At 63.2% G+C, this 16,869-nt stretch overlaps 1 protein-coding gene and 1 long non-coding RNA gene across 2 annotated transcripts in view; one reads left to right on the top strand and one right to left on the bottom strand.

Moving 5' to 3' along the window:
* The window catches only part of Celsr1 (cadherin EGF LAG seven-pass G-type receptor 1), a gene marked incomplete at its 5' end in the record, with an annotated part of 118,999 nt that overhangs the window by 45,143 nt on the left and 56,987 nt on the right, over positions 1-16,869 (top strand). The window contains one exon of the mRNA XM_048802972.1: positions 15,634-15,856. Coding sequence (XP_048658929.1) covers positions 15,634-15,856 — 223 coding nt within the window. The remainder of the gene's footprint in view (positions 1-15,633; positions 15,857-16,869) is intronic.
* On the bottom strand, positions 8,231-12,558 carry LOC125616783. Its single transcript, XR_007347525.1, has 2 exons — positions 10,296-12,558; positions 8,231-9,443 (listed from the first exon to the last, which is right to left on the bottom strand). It is a non-coding gene; the product is annotated as an uncharacterized LOC125616783 (long non-coding RNA).

The raw sequence follows: 16,869 nt of genomic DNA on the forward strand, positions 1-16,869 counted from the left end.
CACCGCGTTGGTTGTGGTCTGGCGACGTGGGGAGGGGGGAGGGAGTTTCTTTCTCTTGCCATCTGTGTTCTGTGTACCCCTGCCTGGCTGGGGGAGGCTGGCTGCCAGAACGACCCAGACGTCTCTTGCCAGTCCTGCTGAGTGCTAACCCTCAATTCCCAGCTTGCAGGGAGCAGGAAGGCAGGACAGGTTCCCTGCCACTTTCAGGATGGGGNGGGGGGGGGGGGGGGGGGGGGGGGGGGGGGGGGGGGGGGGGGGGGGGGGGGGGGGGGGGGGGGGGGGGGGGGGGGGGGGGGGGGGGGGGGGGGGGGGGGGGGGGGGGGGGGGGGGGGGGGGGGGGGGGGGGGGGGGGGGGGGGGGGGGGGGGGGGGGGGGGGGGGGGGGGGGGGGGGGGGGGGGGGGGGGGGGGGGGGGGGGGGGGGGGGGGGGGGGGGGGGGGGGGGGGGGGGGGGGGGGGGGGGGGGGGGGGGGGGGGGGGGGGGGGGGGGGGGGGGGGGGGGGGGGGGGGGGGGGGGGGGGGGGCGTGTCCTGCCCAGCCTCCCCCACCCGTAGACTCGCATGGTGTGGACTGCATCTCTTCCAGAGCGGCCAGTGGGACACTCGAGCCAGCTTGTGTGGATGGCCTCCTCCTGCTGGGAAGCCCCTGGGGGCTGGTGCCCCTGCACCCCTTCCCTTCTGCCCTGGGACCCAGAGGGGCCCTTTACTGACTGTCCTGTGTCAGATGGAGAAGCTGGGGCCACTGTGCCTGAGAAAGGGCTGGGGCCTCCAGTGGGGTCAGCCAATATGTGGTCTTCATTTGTGCCACAAATATTTACTGGGTGCCTGATGTATGCACCCCACCTCACCCCACCCATCAGAGAGGGTAACCCCAGTTGATCTATGCTTTCTGCCCTTGTATTGGCTGAGGGGCAGCCCCCCATCTGTGGGGTGGCACCGCTCACTGTGTTAAGGCCAGGCGTTGGCCCTGTGCAGCTGCGTGGCTGGCCTGCTGGAGACGCATGGGCCACGCTGGGGCAGGGCGAGTGAGACCATCAGGGATCGGGGCCCTGGGTCCCCTCTGAAGACAGGTTGACCCGCCGGGTGGAGCCGATTGACTTAGACGTTCTCGAGTTTCCTTTTCATCAAGGGAGTCATTTTTGGAAGAATAATGATGGGAATGGCCAAGGCTGTCATCGCTGGTAAGACCGTGACGCACAGTGATTGGCAGGAGACTCGTCTGACTCCCATTGGGTACTGAAAGCACCCTCCATGTCCCCCCCCCCCGAGATAAGACTAATGAAGCCTGATTATCTTCCTCGTCCTCTTCCTCCTGCCCCCTCTCTCCCTTTGAAGCACTGGTTTTCTGAGCCGAGGTAATTGCGCTCCTCCGTGCGCGATGAAAACCGCGCTGTCGTCGCGGGCTCCCATTACCCGCTGCCGGGGAAGCCGACTCGGGCCTCGCGGCGGCCTGTTGGAATCAGCCCAAGGGGCGCTGGAAGCCCTCTGCTTCCTGTGAGCCGCAGAAGGAAGGCATCAATTAATCCCAGGAAAACCTCCGCGGGTTTGACGCTGAGAAGGTATCCTGACAGCCCTCCTGAGTGTCTGCTCCATCTTGGCCCCAGACCCCCCGGGACCTGGATCCCCTGGGCCCCGCAGGGGAAGAGGGCTGCAGGCTGCTTCGCGGGGTCTCAGCTCTGCGCTGGGGTGGCCGTTAGGACCAGCAAGTGTCCAAGTCTTTGAAAGGGGTAGGACAGGAAGACTTAGGTGTGGACAGTTTGGATGCTTTCCCACTTTGTCAGTCTGCTGATGTCCCAAACAACCCGGTGGCAAATGCAGGCTGTTCCCGTCGTCCTCTGCGCAGTCTTGGTTTCGTAAACGCTGTAGTTTTGGTTTCTGGGTCCCTCAGGCCTTGGTCCAGATGTGGACGTGTTGCCCCGTCTCCTGGCTTCCCATGTGCCCTCCGTCTTCCTGAGGTCTTCCTTCCCCTCACCCATCACGTGACACCTCGGGGCCGTCCCTGCTCTGGAAGGTTCTGGAGGGTCTCTCCACCCCCTGGCCTCCTGAGTGCCACCTTTGCTCCTGGGGGATTTGCTGGTCAGTGTCTCAGGACAGTGTGACTTGTAGCCGTGTTTCTCGAGTGCTTGGTGGTGCTCTCAGTGTTCTAGACGATTCTACGGGTGTTTTCTCACAGCAGCCCTGTGCCCATTTCAGAAATGGAGAAACTGAGGTGCAGAACATGAATGCATTTTGCCCACAGGCCCCTGGCTGGGGAGATTTTGCCCCTTGGGGACATGGACAATGAAGACAGTGGGTTGTCAGACCTCGGTGCCCTTGGGAGGGGCCAGGGTTGCTGCTCAGCACTCCACAATGCCCAGAACAGCCCAGCCCAGTGTCCACATGGCCAGGCCCCGCCCAACTGCCCACATGCTAATTGAGGACAGTTGGCTTCGTGTGCTCCTTGAGGACGAGTGGCGGGGTCTTCCCATCACCTCCTTCTCTCGTTTCCTTTGTTTAACAGCACTCCGTGGAGATGCGTGCTCTGTGCTGGGCACCAGGGCGCACAGGGGAAGCGCCGTGGTCAGCGAGTAGCCAGGGGTCATGAGGAAATGGCTCCTGCCTCCAGGCACTCACCCATGTCCAGGCCAGCCTTGGGGCTTGGGTTGAGATCTGGCTCTGCTCTGGGCATGCTGTCCCCAGCCACACAACTGTGGTCACTCCCTCTAAGGTGGGAGACTCTGGTGGTCACTGAGGTGGTCTCTGTTGATTCCACGTGTCTGTGACAGCCCTTGGAGGGGCCACTGTCATCCAGTTTTACCCACGTTAGGCTGTGGAGCTGGGTCTGACCTGGGGTCTCTCCTCCCTCTGCCGACGGTCAGCTTCATGTGCCACTCAGGCGAGGCTGGCCTCCCCTGGCTCCAACCCCCTGTGTCCGCCTCTCCTGGGTGTCCAGCGGTGACTCCAGCACCAAGTCTGTGTGTGCCCCGTTGTGACCCTAAGGCTTCTCCTCCAGCCCCCGGGTCGGCTCACCTGTGCTGACCCTGCACTCGGTCTGCCATCTGGTCCTGGTGACTGCCCGTCGTCGTCCCCTCCTGTCTACACATTTGCCTTGTCACCTCCTGACTGGTCTCCTGCTGCCCCTGTGGTCCATCTTCACAGCCCAGTGTGTCCCCTTACACGTGCACAAGGCTTCCCGGAGCCGCTCTGGCCTGAAGTCCAGTCAGCCTCTGGGGCCTGCGGCACTGGGGTCCACCCCACCCGATGCGGCTGCCCCAGGCTCTCCCCGTAGCTCATGCTGACCTCCGGCAGGATGCTGCACTCCCAGGGCGCTCTCCCCCAGGGCCCCCTGGGTCCCCTCCAGTCCCTGTCCCTCCGGCTGGCGTGGGCTGCCTCGGTCTCCTCTGTACTGGACGCTTCCTGAGGACAGATGCTGGTCTTCTGCTGCCGGTACCCTACACGGTTGGCATGTGCAGCCCTTCAGCGGCACCGTGTCCCTGGGAACTGCCCTGTCCCCTGCAGGTCAAGGACTCATCCTCCTCCTCAGGTCCATCTGCATTTTGTGCTGTGGTCAGTGACGCCTTTGCTGCTTTTGGTCCTGAGCTGGAAGGGGAGCCCTGTTGGTCTGCTGGGTTCCTTCCTGGGACACTGGGCCCTCTGATGCACTGCAGGTGTGGGGCTGGCCAGCCCAGGCTGTGAGCTCCTGAGGAGCCCCTTCCCGTGTCCCTCTCTCTACCTGAGGCTGAGTGGCAGGTGATGGTCACCTCAGATTCACGTCCCCTGTGGGGTGCGTTCCTGAGCCCCAGCTCTGATACCACTGAGGAGGTGGGTTTCCTGCAAACTCAGCCCAGCTGGGGTTCAGATCTGGGCGGGGAGGGGCGGCCAGGGAGAGACCGGGAGCCACCTGCCCACCCGCCTACCCCCTATCCTTGGGGAAGTCCTTGTCCTTGGCCCTGAGTCTGGGGGACGGTGGCCCGGGTGCTCCTCCTGGGGGCTTTCGTGGGCCGGGTCTTCTCAGTTAGGGTCGAGTTTATTCTTCAGCCCTGCTTGTGGGACCTGGCTGCTTATCTGCCTTCAGAGCGAGTTTCAACAAACCCTGGAGCAGAGCCCGCGGCTGGCTGACCCTGGGCTTGCTCGTCCACGTTGCCTGGACTTGGCAGTGGGACTTAGCCGCTGTCGGTCAGTGCCTGGGAGGCCCTCAGTGGGGCTGGGCTTGGGCTTCACACCGACTCCCCCAGGGCAGGACCCCAAGTTGTGCCTGTAAAGGCCTCCACAGGGCCCCGGGGCCCCAACGGTCCAGCACAAAGTCACCCCACACTAAACCCACACCTTCGTGCTGGATTGAAAATGCCGCGGTCACTCTGGGCTCTGCCATGTCCCATGAAGTGATGGCCTTGAGCACGGGGTCCCTGCCTGGGGGCCTGGCGTCCTTGCTGCAAGCAGAGCCAAACTCAGTCCTTAAACCCAGAGCCGGTCATCACTAGGGGCAGTCCGCCCGCCTGCGCCCACCTCAGGTGCAGCCAGAGCAGAGCCCTGTCTTAGGAAAACGCACTTTTCAGGCATCTGGTCGCTTCAGGCTCCCCTCGGTGAAGTCATGTGCTTTACTTCACGTTCTTTCTGGAGTCCGCCCGCGGGTCCCCCACTCCGTGTGCTGCATTCCTGGGCAGTGTGGCTTTTGGCTATCGTGGACTGAGCGATGGGGGTGGACGGGCGGGCTAGTGGCTCCCGTTCTCTCCCAGGACTTATCTCCCAAGGCTGAGCTTGGCATCAACAGTGAGACCCTGGCAGGGTGCGGCACAGCCAGCCAGCTCCCGGCTGGGAAGGTCACCCTGACCCGCCTCCTCCTCAGGCTCTTGTTAGCTTGCCTGGCCGCTGTGACCAACCACGTCCAGGTGAAACATCCCGATCCAAACTCCAGAACCTCTTGTGCACTGACGTGATGCCACAGTGGGCAGTTCTGCGCCTGACCTCACGTGACCCGTCATAGGTATGACCCAGTGGCGCTAACACTGTGTGTGACATAAATGAATTTTGTGTTGAGACTTGGGTGCTGTCCCCAAGATGTCTCATCACGTATATGAAAATATTTCAAAATCCAAAAAAATCTGAAGTAGAGACGTTTCTGGTCCCAAATATTTTGAATAAGGCTATTTGGCCAGTGCTGCTCCCTATGGGGCTCAGACAACTGGGGGGTGGCCTCGTGCAGTCTGGAGGCCAGAAGTACAAGGTCAAGTCGTCCCTCTCAGGTCCCGGGGAGGACGCCTCCTGCCACTCCTCCACTTGGCCCTCGGTCCCTGCCCTGATCTCCTGGGGCTTCTCCCTGACTGTCCTGTTCCCCTCTTAAGAGGCCACCAGCCGCTGGAGTAGAGCCCACCCGAGTCCAGTGTGGCCGTGTCTCAACTTGATTTTACCTGCAAGAGCCCTTTTCCACACAAGGTCCATTCCCAGGTGTAGGGAGCAGGTTAGGACTTGCCTCTGTCCCTTGGGGGACGCCATCCACCGCCCCCAGGGCTCCTGGTGCTCCCCACCATCATCAGCTGGGAGGCACTTCCTGAGCTTTGCTCTCTTATGAGATCTACACCTAGGGCAGGAGGGTCCCCAGGGCCACCACGCCAGCCTGCAGGAGGGTGTGGGAGGACTCGGTAAGGACTGGTCCTGCAGCAGCGTGTGGGATTGTGCTAATGGGGCCAGAGCACAGGGCAGGGGCAGTGAAGCCTGGCCGGGGGAGCCACGCGGGCCCCAGTGTTCACCATGGCACCACGGTGGGGGGAGGCGGCTGCCCAGGGGTCCTGGCCGGGCCTGCCTGGCCGCAGGTGGTGGGTGTCTGAGGGTGTCTGGAGAGCCACTGATCAGCTGCCATGTGGCCTGTGTCCACCCGCTACTGCCCCATGGCTGCCGGAACAGGTTTCCACAGGTGGGTGGCTTAAAACAGCACAGGTGACAGGGGCACGTCCTGGAGTCCAGGGGCCCGCCGGGCTGCTTCTTCGGAGCCTCGGGGGCACGTGTGTTTCCTTTCTTCCAGAGACCACTGAGGTCCTGTGCCCCTTCCTCAGGTCATGCCAGCCTCTGTCCTTGTGTCTCTGACCCCCCTCCCTCCCACAGTCCTCCTGCTAACCTGAGCCCACCCCGTCACCCAGGGTGGCCTCTGCTTCTCAGGCCCCGTGACCTGTTCCCATCTGTAGGGCGGGTACTCAGGCCACCAGGATCAGGGCGGGACGTCTTCCTGGGTCCACGGTCTGCTGATCCACTGACTCCCACCGGACCCAGCGTCCCCTCAGCACTCAGTGGATATTTGCTGATGGGCCGAGAACGTCCACAGGCCTCTTCCCAGGGCAGTGCAGGGGCCCGGTGTCCTGGCTGTTGACCCCCAGAAGACCTCAGGGGACAGAGCTCGCTTTTGGCCAGTTACCCCTCCTGGGCCCTCTCCTGGTGTGGACAAGCCCTCTGTCCTGCCCCGTTTCCAACAGGTCCACTGGGCACAGCTGGTAAGACCATCTGGGCGAGCGCCCCTCTTGTGACAAGGGTGGGTGGCTGCTCTCTGGCTCCTAAAGACAACTAGGAGCTGACCCTGCCTTTGCTGCCGGCCACCTGTCTAAGGGCTGGCTCCTTCCTGCACCGGGTGGGCGGGGTGCGGGGTGCTGAGCTGCTGTTCTGGGTCTGGACACCCTGATAGCGGCTGGTCAGCCCGTCCAGGCCCCCAGGCTACTGCCTGGCTTGCTCCCCAGCGTGGGCTTGTCCTGTGCCCGTCCCTCCCACTGGCAGCCACCCGGAAATTCCCTCCGTGGACTGCAGCGTCACCTCCTGACCTGCCCCGTGCGCCGGACTCTCCAGCCAGACGTGGCCGCAGACATTCCTGTCTCTGACTCTCTCTGTTCCTCTCTTTCTTTCTCTCCCTCACTCTATCTCTCCCTCTCTGCCTCTGTCTCTCTCTTTGTCTCTGTTTCTATCTTTGTCTCTCCTCCTCTGTCTCTCTTTGTTTCTGTCTCTACCTCTGTCTCTCCCTCTCCGTCCCTATTTTCATCTCTGTCTCTCTCTCTGTCTCTGTGTCTGTCTCTCCCTCTCTGCCTCTGTCTCTCTTATCTCTGTCTCTCTGTCTCTGTCCACTGCTTTCCACTGGTCTTTTTCTGGTGGCCCCTGACTGACAGCTGTCATTCAAATCTGAAGAAGTCCCCTGTGCCTTCACAGAGGCCCCTGGTGACGCAGTTTCTCATGGCCCTAATTTAATCCTGTCCTTTGGCCTTAAGGTGCGGACCCAGACTCCAGGGTTAGGCCGTGGCAGTGTCCTTGGGCCACCTTGGCTGTTGCCACCTCACAGTGGCATCAGAGGAGGGAGGTTGGGAACAGTGCCCCTTCCTGGGAGGTGGTGTCCCGTGGGATACCAGGTTGGGAATAGCTGGGAGGGTTGTTCTGGAACCTTCTGCTTGAGCACCGGGGAGTTAAAATCCCGAGTCCCGGGGCCCAGCAGGCCCCACCTCGCCACAGGTGTCCCCTGTGAGTCAGTGGGCGGAAGCGGGCTGTGCTCTGGAATGCAGTCTTAATTTATATTCTTAAAAATGGGTGTGTCTGAAGTTCTGGGAATTTGCTTCAAAGAGGAAGATGAAGTCGTGGGAGGAGGCCCTCCTGGCCACGCACCGCCTCATCTTCCAGGGGCGTGCGGTGGGGGTGGGCAGCGCTGGGCCCTCACCTGGCCTCTCCTGGCCTCCCTGCTGGGTGGGGAGGGCCGGTCGGCAGAGGGTGCTTCAGGGAGGAGCCAAGAGAGCCTCAGGCTCCAGGTGAGAGAGTCCCACACAGCTGGGGACTCCCGGGGGCAGCAAGGGGGAGGACCAGGCAGAGGGCAGCCTCTGACCTCTGGGGCCTGCGCCCCTTCACCACAGTGGCCTGCAGCTGAGAGGGCCAGGGCCCCGCCTTCAGGGCTGATGTCCAGACACTGGCCGGAGCCTGTTGAGGATGCCTGTGTCCCTGCAGTGGGGCTCCAGGGTTTGGAGGAGGGGAGTTGAGGCCCTGTGACCTGCCACCTGTGTCCCCTGGCTCCTGTGTGGGGCCTGGTGTGGGTGCTGAGGCAGGGCTGGGCACCGTGCACCCCTCGCCATGCGCTGTGTGGCCTCTGACCTCTTGGAGGCTGTCTTCCTGCATCTCTGCCCCCAGAGGGTGAGGCCTGCCCCACAGGGAGGTTCCCTGGGGTGACACTGACCAGCCGGAGCTGAGGCTGCCGCCTGAGCGGCCTCAGCCCATCTCAGCTCCAGTGCAGTCCTGGTGGCAGCCAGCGGCAGGGGCATCCGTGTGAATGGCGGGCTCCTGTGGGCACGTGGCCCTGCCCGTCCTGCCTGCCTGCCGTCCTGCGTAGCCTGCCTGTGGAGCAGGCGGCACCGCTCCTCTTCTGTGGCCCACTTGCTGGACCAAGCGCCCAGTAGCTGAGGGACTGTGCTGGTCTGGCCTCTGTCCGGGCTGCAGGCCACCGGGCCGTGACTGCTCTGTGTAACCTGGCCACAGCCCTCGTAGGGGGCAGGCCTCGCAGGTGTGCGCTGTGGTGTGGCAGGGCAGCAGGGGCCAGCCTCGGCCTGCCGTGCAGCGGGAACTGCTGCCCGCGTGTGCACGCAGGAGCGTGTGAGTGTGTACCTGTCGGGGGACTGGAGGTGCTTTCCCAGCCGGTTGGGATCTGCTGGGGGCAGCAGGAGCCCAGGCCCGTATCCTGCCTCAGCTGTGCTTGAGGGGCCTCTGATATTGATGGGCCTGACGGGTCCCTGAGCCCTGCAGCCCCACTGTCCTGACTGTCCCCTCCCCTCTCCTCAGTGCCCACGCCCCGTCCCCATTCCCCTCTACTTTTCCCATCTGCTAGAAGACTCTTAGCCCATATGTTCAGTTTTCCTGAAAATCTGACGTTTGTATCTCGTATGGGAGCTCAGCAGGGCCGAGATCTGTTCATGGTCTCTCGTAGCGCAGTGCCCGCCCTGGACAGTCCAGCAGGTAGGGGGTCGGGGGACGGAGGAGGAAATGAAGAAGTGGTTAGGTGGGTAGATGGGTGGACCGGTGGGTGAGGGGACGGTGGATGGATGACAGATGCATGGGTGAGGGGTCGGTGGACAGGTGGGTGGGTGGGTGGAGGGATGAGTATGGTGCTGCCTGGAGCATGGGTGGACAACGTGGGCAGTGTCAGTCAAGCTGATGGACACTTCACAAGCCCTGTCCTCTCTGCTTCCTGTGGCAGTGGGGCTCCTGCCTCCAGTGCTCCGCCATGTCCTGGGTTAACACAGGAGGACCCTGGGGCTCTACTGTCTCCAGGTTGGAGTGTCTGTTTGGTGACCTGGTCCCGCGTCGTCTGTTGGCGCTGAGCTCTTTGCTCCTTCCTTTCTGAGCCGTGATTCTGCCCCGACCTCGGGCCCCGGGTCCTCTCCACCTGTGCCCAGTCTTTACTCCCGCTGCCGTTGGAAATTCTGGTTTTTCTAGTTCAAAGCCTTCAGCTCTTTCCTGGACTGGAAGGAATTGTCTTTTTATTTACTTAAAAACTTGAGTTGGCACACCTTTACCTGCCTCCCTCCTGGGTGTGTCCAGCCCTGCTCACAGTCCTGAGGGCCAGGGCGGCCGGGCTCCCTGCACCCCTCTCTGCCCGCTCCTGGGGGCCCTGAGTGGTTCTCTCAGGCTCACATCAGCACCTCCTAGTCCAGGCCCTCCCGGTCCTCTCCCTGCCCCGGCTCCCCTGCCCCCTGCTCCAGAACGAGGCCGAGGCCATCAGTCGCCCCTCAGCACAGATCTGACCAGGCACAGCAGCTGCCTTCCTCTGTTGCAGGCACCACCTGCTCGAGCCCTGGGGAGCTGGGGCGTGACCAGGCCCCGGCTTTCCTTAGGTGGAAGGTCAGGGCTCTGGCGTTGCCAGCCAGGGTCGCGAGGCAGGCAGAAGGGTGTCCCCTCCCTCACCACTCACCCCAGACCTGGAGTGAAACAGGTGCCCGTGACGGTGCCCAGGCCCTGGGGCTGGGTCCCTGGCCCCTGAGCCGAGGCGACTGCCCTTGGGAATAGTTTCCGCCAGGCCCTTCCCAGCTTCTCTCTGGGGCTTGGCTTTGGCACCGGAACCCAGGGCCGAGGCCTGCGTCACTCCCGCACGCGGGGTTTGTGGCCCGCTGGGGCACTGAGCTCGGTCGTCAGGTGCCCAGGTGAGCCTGGTCCGAGGTGGGGGCCAAGGGGCGCAGCAGTAATGGGGGGTGCAGGTGGTGGGAGGGGGCGTCGCGAATGACTCGGCCACGTTGGACTCCACCAGAAGGCCAGGGCGGGGGGCGCCAGGTGTCATTTTGAATGAGAAGTGCTAAAATAGGAAAGTGGCATCTCACCCACAAGCAAAGGCTGAGAAGCCTCGTCCATCACCATGGTTTCCGTACGGGGGTGACCGGCTGCCGTCACGACACCTCTCTCCTCAACTCCGCACCCAGCGCCATCAGGTTGGCAGTTTGAAGGTGGCCATGGGGGGCTCGCATGTGCTGTGGATCAGGGTCCCCAAGGCCCGGAGTGAAGTGCTCTGCTGCTCGGGGCGGTGTGTGCGCCGGGAGAAGTGTTGGCAGGTGACTGCACGGGTGACACAGGCCAGCTGTGGTGGCTGCTGTTGGAGTGTCCTTGTACATGGACACTGGAGTGGACACTGGAGCAGACCCCACCCAGGGTCCCCGGGGACCTGCATTGTGCCAGAGATGAGGCTGGCCCGGCTCATCTCAAGCCTACACTCAGGGAGCTGCCTGTCGTGAGGCCGGCCTGTGGGTGCCGTCAGTCCCTCTGCACGCCAGCCTACTTCCTGCGTGGTTGGGTTCCAGCACCTGAGTCACGTGGCTTCCTGATTCTGTGGCTGATGAGCAAGCGTCAGTCATCCATGCCTTGAACTGGGAAGGGGCTGGTGTCTCATGACCTCATCCCACAAACACTCCCCGGGGCTGTGGATCCAGCTCCCCTCAGCCACTGCCTCCCTGCGGGCACCTGTCCAGCACCCTGCACACACAAGGTGCCCACTGTGTGCTCGACTGAACAGACACTGCAGCTGCCTCCACAGAGCCAGGGGAAAGAGATGATGCCGGACGTCACGTGAGCAGGGGTGGCGCAGAGCTGGGACAGAGAAGGAGCAGCCTAGGCTCTGTGTCCTGGCACCAGCACCTGCTCACCAAGGGGACAGGCCCCAGATGAGGACAGGGGTGGGGAGGGGACACAGGGTGGCCTCCAGTCCCTGGGAAGCCACATGCGGAACCAGGGCAGAGGACTGCAGGTGGGCCCTGTTGGGTTCCCATCACTGATAACGAGGGACAGCTCCGGGGGCTGCTGGCCGCCTGTGCTAACTGGTGGATTCCCCTGGGCCTGGCGGAGGGAGGCAGGGAGGCTGGTGTGGGGAGGCTGGTGCAGAGGGGCTGGGCCTGTTCTTGATGGCCAGCCCACGGGGTGGGTGGTTCTAAGCCACTGGGACCAACACACAGAGCCCGGCAGCTTGAGAGGTTGTCTCCCGTGTCCTGTGCAGAGCAGGGCCTGTGAGGGGGGCGCCGTGGGCAAGGGTGCTGTGGGCAAGGGGTGCAGGTTGAAGGTGGCAGTGTGGGTAAGGGTGTGCAGTTGGCAGGTGAGCATTGTGGGGGACCAGGGGCAGGGCTCAGGCGGGTGGCTGTGACTCAGAGCCTCACCCCAGATGGGGCCCCGAGGAGAAACAGGGGACGGAAGGTCTGGGCTTGGGGGGCCTGGGGACCCAAGGAGAGAGGGAGTTGGGGTGATCAGGGCTGCTGGCTGGGGAGCCCAGGGCTCTGCCTCTTCCTGGCTGGTGGGGAAAAGAGCCAGGCTGTCGTCCCCAAGGAGAGGAACCACAGCCTGGGACCCAGCCTCGCGTAGTAGACCTCGGGGAAGGACCCAGCAGTGTCTCAGATTCTAGGACCCACACAGAAGGCCCCGAGACCCATGTCCGTTCTCATTTGGAACGTGGCCTCTTTTGGAAGGAGCATCTTTCCAGACGGGAGGAGCTTAGACCTGAGATGAGGTCATCAGAGCTTAGTCTGGACCCCAAATCTAATGGCCAGTGTCTTTGTCAGAGGAAGGGGAGGGGACTCCACCAGGGAAGGTGGCCGTGCTCTTGGAGCAGAAACTGGAGTGATGCGGCCACAAGCCAAGGAACCCAGGAGCCCCACCCTGAGGCTGGGAGAGCCAGAAGTATCCTCCCTGGAGCCTCCTGCGACGCCCGGCCCCGTCCACAGCTGGGCCCGGATTCCCACTCCAGAACATGACAGTGGTGACTGTGGTGTTGGGTTTGTGGCCGTGTGTCACACAGCCCGGTGGCAATGATGACGCTCTCTATAAAGCCAAAGAAACAAACGCTGGATCCTGGAACCAGGCCACCCTCCTCGTGGGACTGGGAATTGTCGGCCACGTATTTGAGATGGCATGGCCACCTACCTGGGGACAGGAGTGCTCCCTCTGGGGCTCACCGTGGCCTTTCTGTTGGACACCAGAGGGTTTAAGGCATCTGGGGCTCAAGTGTCCCTGAACGTGACCCCACAAGGACAGCCTAAGGGCTTGTGGCCCCATTGCTGCGGAGACCCAGCCTAGAAGCAGCAAGTCCCAGCCAGTCCTTACAGCGTGAGGGTCAGCTGTGTCCCCTGGCTGCCTTCCTTCCCCCTGTGGGCTTCGGTGGGGAGGTCCCTGCACTGGGATCAGAGATTGGGCAGGGCTGGGAGGACGAGGGTCTGGGCCTGGAGGCCAGGGCCTTCTTCAGGGTGACTTGAAGGTTCCCGCGGCCTGGGTCCTGAGGGCTCTGGACCTGGCCGGCGAGCGCGGTGGGCAGCGTGTCCTCAGGGCTTGGCGAGCACTGGGTCTGTCTGTCCTCCTGGGGCCGTTTGTTTTGGAGAAAGTGCCTCCCGGAATGCTGCAAAGCGAACCCTCCCAGACGCCCGCGTTTCTAAGTGGAAACGAGAATCTGAAGTGGCCGAGGGAGGGGTTCAGCTGAAGGCCGGGAGAAGGCAGAGTGTGCCTGTGTGTGCGCGGGTGTGCATGGGCGAGTGCCTGTGTGACAGTGTCGGGGGTGTGTGGCTGTGTGTGGTGGGCATGCATGTGGGTGTGCGTGTGTGTGGCAGGGTGAGTGTGTGATTGTGCATGTGAGGGTGACACCACACATGAGACGGTGGATGTGCAGGTGTGTCAGTGTGTGTGTGTGTGTGTGTGTGTGGGAGCAGGTGCATGACTGGGTGAGAGGGTAGAGTCTGAGTGTGTGTGAGGGCTGGGCCCGGCCCTGCCTGCTGCTGGGGAGAAAGCACCCACTGGCCTGGGCCTGACCTGGAGCCCGCAGCCCCTGGGGCTCTCGCGGTGACCCCTGCTTGGTAGGGTGGGCGTTCGGCAGGTCAGCAGCCCTCCCCCCCCCAGGAGGCTGGTGTTTTTCTGGGCGGGGGCTAGAACCCGGGTGCTCCACCGTGGAGCCCATCCCCACCCTTTTGTTTTTGAGACGGGGTCTCCCTGAGTTGCCCAGAGCCCCCCTCAGCCTCCCAGGCCCCGGGATCACAGGTGGGTGCCCCGCAGGGGGCCTCCTTGGTGTTACGAGGGTTCAGAGCGGCTGTGCGCGTCGGGGTCCCCCCTGCTCATGGAGGGGGCATGGGAGCAGAGAGGGGAAGAGAGCTGTGGGAAGGTGGCTCGTCCCTGTGACTGTCACCATCTCAGATTGACTCCTTCCGCTCTTCACACCCCGGAGGCCTTCCCTTGGGTGGGGGAGGCTCCTGACTCCGTGGTTGGGACGCATCAGGCTGAGTGTGGCCTCCTGGGACCCGAGGTGGCAGGTGGGTGCTGGAACCTTCTTGGGTGAGGGGCAGGCTGCGCTGAGCGGAGCAGAGGTCGGCTGCCCGGGTCGGCCCTTCAGTGATGGCCTGCACTGGGCCTGTGGCCCCTGTGTGTGTGCCCTGAGCAGCTGCTGGGAGGGGTTGTCCCGGTGGCACTGTCCCCTTGGGTGGGGTGGCGTTGAGGGCTGAGGACGTCTGAGTGCAGGTCCCCTGAGAGCTGTTGGCACAGCCCGGCCTTGGCCTTGGGGGTGTGGTGGTCCCACAGGACTCTCCCTCACAGCTTCTGGGTCTGTTCACAGAACTGAGGGTGAGTTCCCTGCCCTCCTCGACCAGCTCGCAGTGTCTGCTGAGGGGTGAATGGGCCTTCCCACCCAGCTCCCCAAGTCCTGGCTCTGCTCCGCTTGTGAGGATTAATTAGGGGTTAAGTGGGGTCACGAGGATGGGTTCAAGACAGAGTCAGTGTCTGTGTCAGAAGAGACAGAGCTAGGGTGCACCCTCTCTCCCTCCTTCCCTCTCTGCCATGTGAGGACAAGCCAGGCAGAGACCCCTCCAACAACCCAGCTGGCCAGCACCTTGATCTTGGACTTCAGCCTTCAGACTGAGAAGTAAGGTCTGAGACATCTGACTTAGTTCATTTTGTATTGCTGTAACAAATTACCTGAGACTGGGTACTTTAAAAAGAAAATAGGTTTATTTAGCACAGTTCTGGGGCCTGAAAGTCCAAGGTTGGGTGGCCCCATATGTTTGGCTTCGGGTGAAAATCTGGCCATGTCATAATATGGCAGATGATGTCACGTGGACCAGGTGTGAGCAGCCACACAGTAAGAGAGTAGCTGGGGAATCCACGCTGGCTTGATAGCCACCCACTCCCAAGTACCAGTGACCTGATCACCTCTCACAAGGCCCCCTTCTTGTGGGTGGGCATGTGAGCTCATGTAGAGGGCAGTTTGGAAATGTCTCCCAAAATGTCATCGAGCTACCCTGTGACTCAGCACAGCTGGGGGTTTTCTCTAGAGACTCGGAACACGAAGGTTTATGTACAAGGAGGTTGGAAAGGAAAAGATTTTTGCCACTGAGGAAACCACAGGCTGGGGCTGGGGCTCAGTGGTAGAGCACTTGACTCGTGCGTGAGGCCCCGGGTTCAACCGTCAGCATCACCTAAACAATAAAATAAAAGTGTTGTGCCGTCCACAGCTCTCTGGAAAAGCTTCTGGAACCATCCTGAAGCAGGGGCCTTAGGCTGTGGGGTGGTGCCCACCCGCAGGGAGGCCATGAGCTGGTGGGAGAGACAGATGTCATCGCCAGGTCGGAACCTGGTGTTGGCTGGTCTGGGTGAGGGGTCTGAGGGCCAGCAGGGAGGACGGGCATCCGGAAGCCCCTGAGGAGGGGCCCTGGGCCCGGAGCTTGTGGCACGTCCCTGAGTCCTGGGCAAGGCACAGATGTGGTCAGCACTGCCCAGGTGCAGGGGTGGGGAGGGCTGGGAGCCCCTGTATGTCTGCACAGTGGGGCGTTGAGCTCAGCCCACAAGTGCCTGGGGTCCCGTGCTGCCTGTCCACCACCCCGCGCTCCCCAGGGCCCAGCAGGCCTCCTTCCTGACCCCTCAGTGAAGACCTCCCAGGGGCACATTTAGAAAACCCCATGCTCCCCACCCTGTCCTCAGCCACCTGGGAGCTGGGGGCTGCCGCTGGACCAGGAGACCACTGAGCAGGACCCAAGCCCCTGGCAGCAGCTGCCTCACGGCCTGGGCGCTGGGCACTGGGCGCTTGCCCCTGGGGGCCCTCCTCTGCTCCAGCTGGTCTTTCCCTGATCTGCTGCACTGTGGGCCCTCTGAGGCCCGTTGCTGTCCCTCGGCCTCCCGTAACCTCTCGCCTCTGCCTCTCGTCCCCAGGGGACCACTGCCAGGTGAACGCCCGCTCCGGCCGCTGTGCCAATGGCGTGTGCAAAAATGGAGGCACCTGCGTGAACCTGCTCATCGGTGGCTTCCACTGCGTGTGCCCCCCGGGCGAGTACCAGCGGCCCTACTGCGAGGTCAGCGCCAGGAGCTTCCCGCCGCGGTCCTTCGTCACCTTCCGCGGCCTGCGCCAGCGTTTCCACTTCACCATCGCCCTCGCGTGAGTGCCCTGCGCGCCCGGGCTCCCCACCTTCCTAGAGCAGGCGTCCCGGGGTCCCACCTGGAGGGGGGCGTGCCGTGCAGCCAGAGCTGCCTGCCTGACGACGGCCCCCTGTGTGCCTCCTCTGTGCCTGGCAAGGTGGGCTCACGAGGCGCTGCCTGGGGCCTGGTGTGCGGCCCTGCCTCTGCCCAGTCCCTGCCCTCTGCCCAGAAGGCCGTCCCCACAGCACAGCCTCCAAATGAGGGCCCCACCACTCTGCGGGGTCCCCTGCGCGGGTGATTCAAGCAGGGCTCCCGCGAGCTCCCCCACGTCAGAGGAGCCCCGTGTCTCTGGAAAGTGCTGTGGACTGTGACTTGAGTGAGTTTGGGGCATGTGTGTGCACCCATAGTCGGGGCCACCTGCCACCTGGGTGTGGCCAGCAGCCCTCATGACGACTGGCACACTGAGCTGCAGGAGGGCACCCCCACTGGAGGCCGACCTCAGAGGTGACCGGGCCTGGTTCCAGAGGGTGGCCGTGGGGGCCAGGGAGGTGCTGGAGGCTGACACAGGAAGTCTTTTGGCTCCTGACAGAGAGCAAGTGAAAAGCAGCAGTGTTTAGCTGAGTGTCCCCCAGGCAGGGTGACGTCCAGTAGCCGTCACGCTTAGCTTTTCTAGACTGTTATGGAGGATCATTCATGGACCCTTGGCCTGAGTGACTTCAGCCGTGAAGCACGAAAGCCCCCCAGGCCCGTCCCAGGCCCGTCCCGCGGGGACTGTGGTCCTGGGGCTGGCACCGGGGGGCCCCTCTTGTACCCAGCCAGGCCCCACTGAGCAGGCAGGTGCGGCCTTGGTTTCAGGTGGCCTCTGTGCGAGTGCCGGGCCCCGCGGCCGCTCCCAGCAGCCTCTCCCCGACTCTGTCCTGTCCTCTTGGGGCCCCTGCGGCCTCGGGGTCTGTTTCCCGGCGTTTCTGCTTCTGCCCGCATTGTCCCCCCGCCCCCACCCCGGGCCCGGGCCCCTTCTGCCCGTGTCCAGCG

This window comes from Marmota marmota, unplaced genomic scaffold (genome assembly GCF_001458135.2).
Source record: "Marmota marmota marmota unplaced genomic scaffold, marMar, whole genome shotgun sequence".
NCBI classification, from domain to species: Eukaryota; Metazoa; Chordata; class Mammalia; order Rodentia; family Sciuridae; genus Marmota; species Marmota marmota.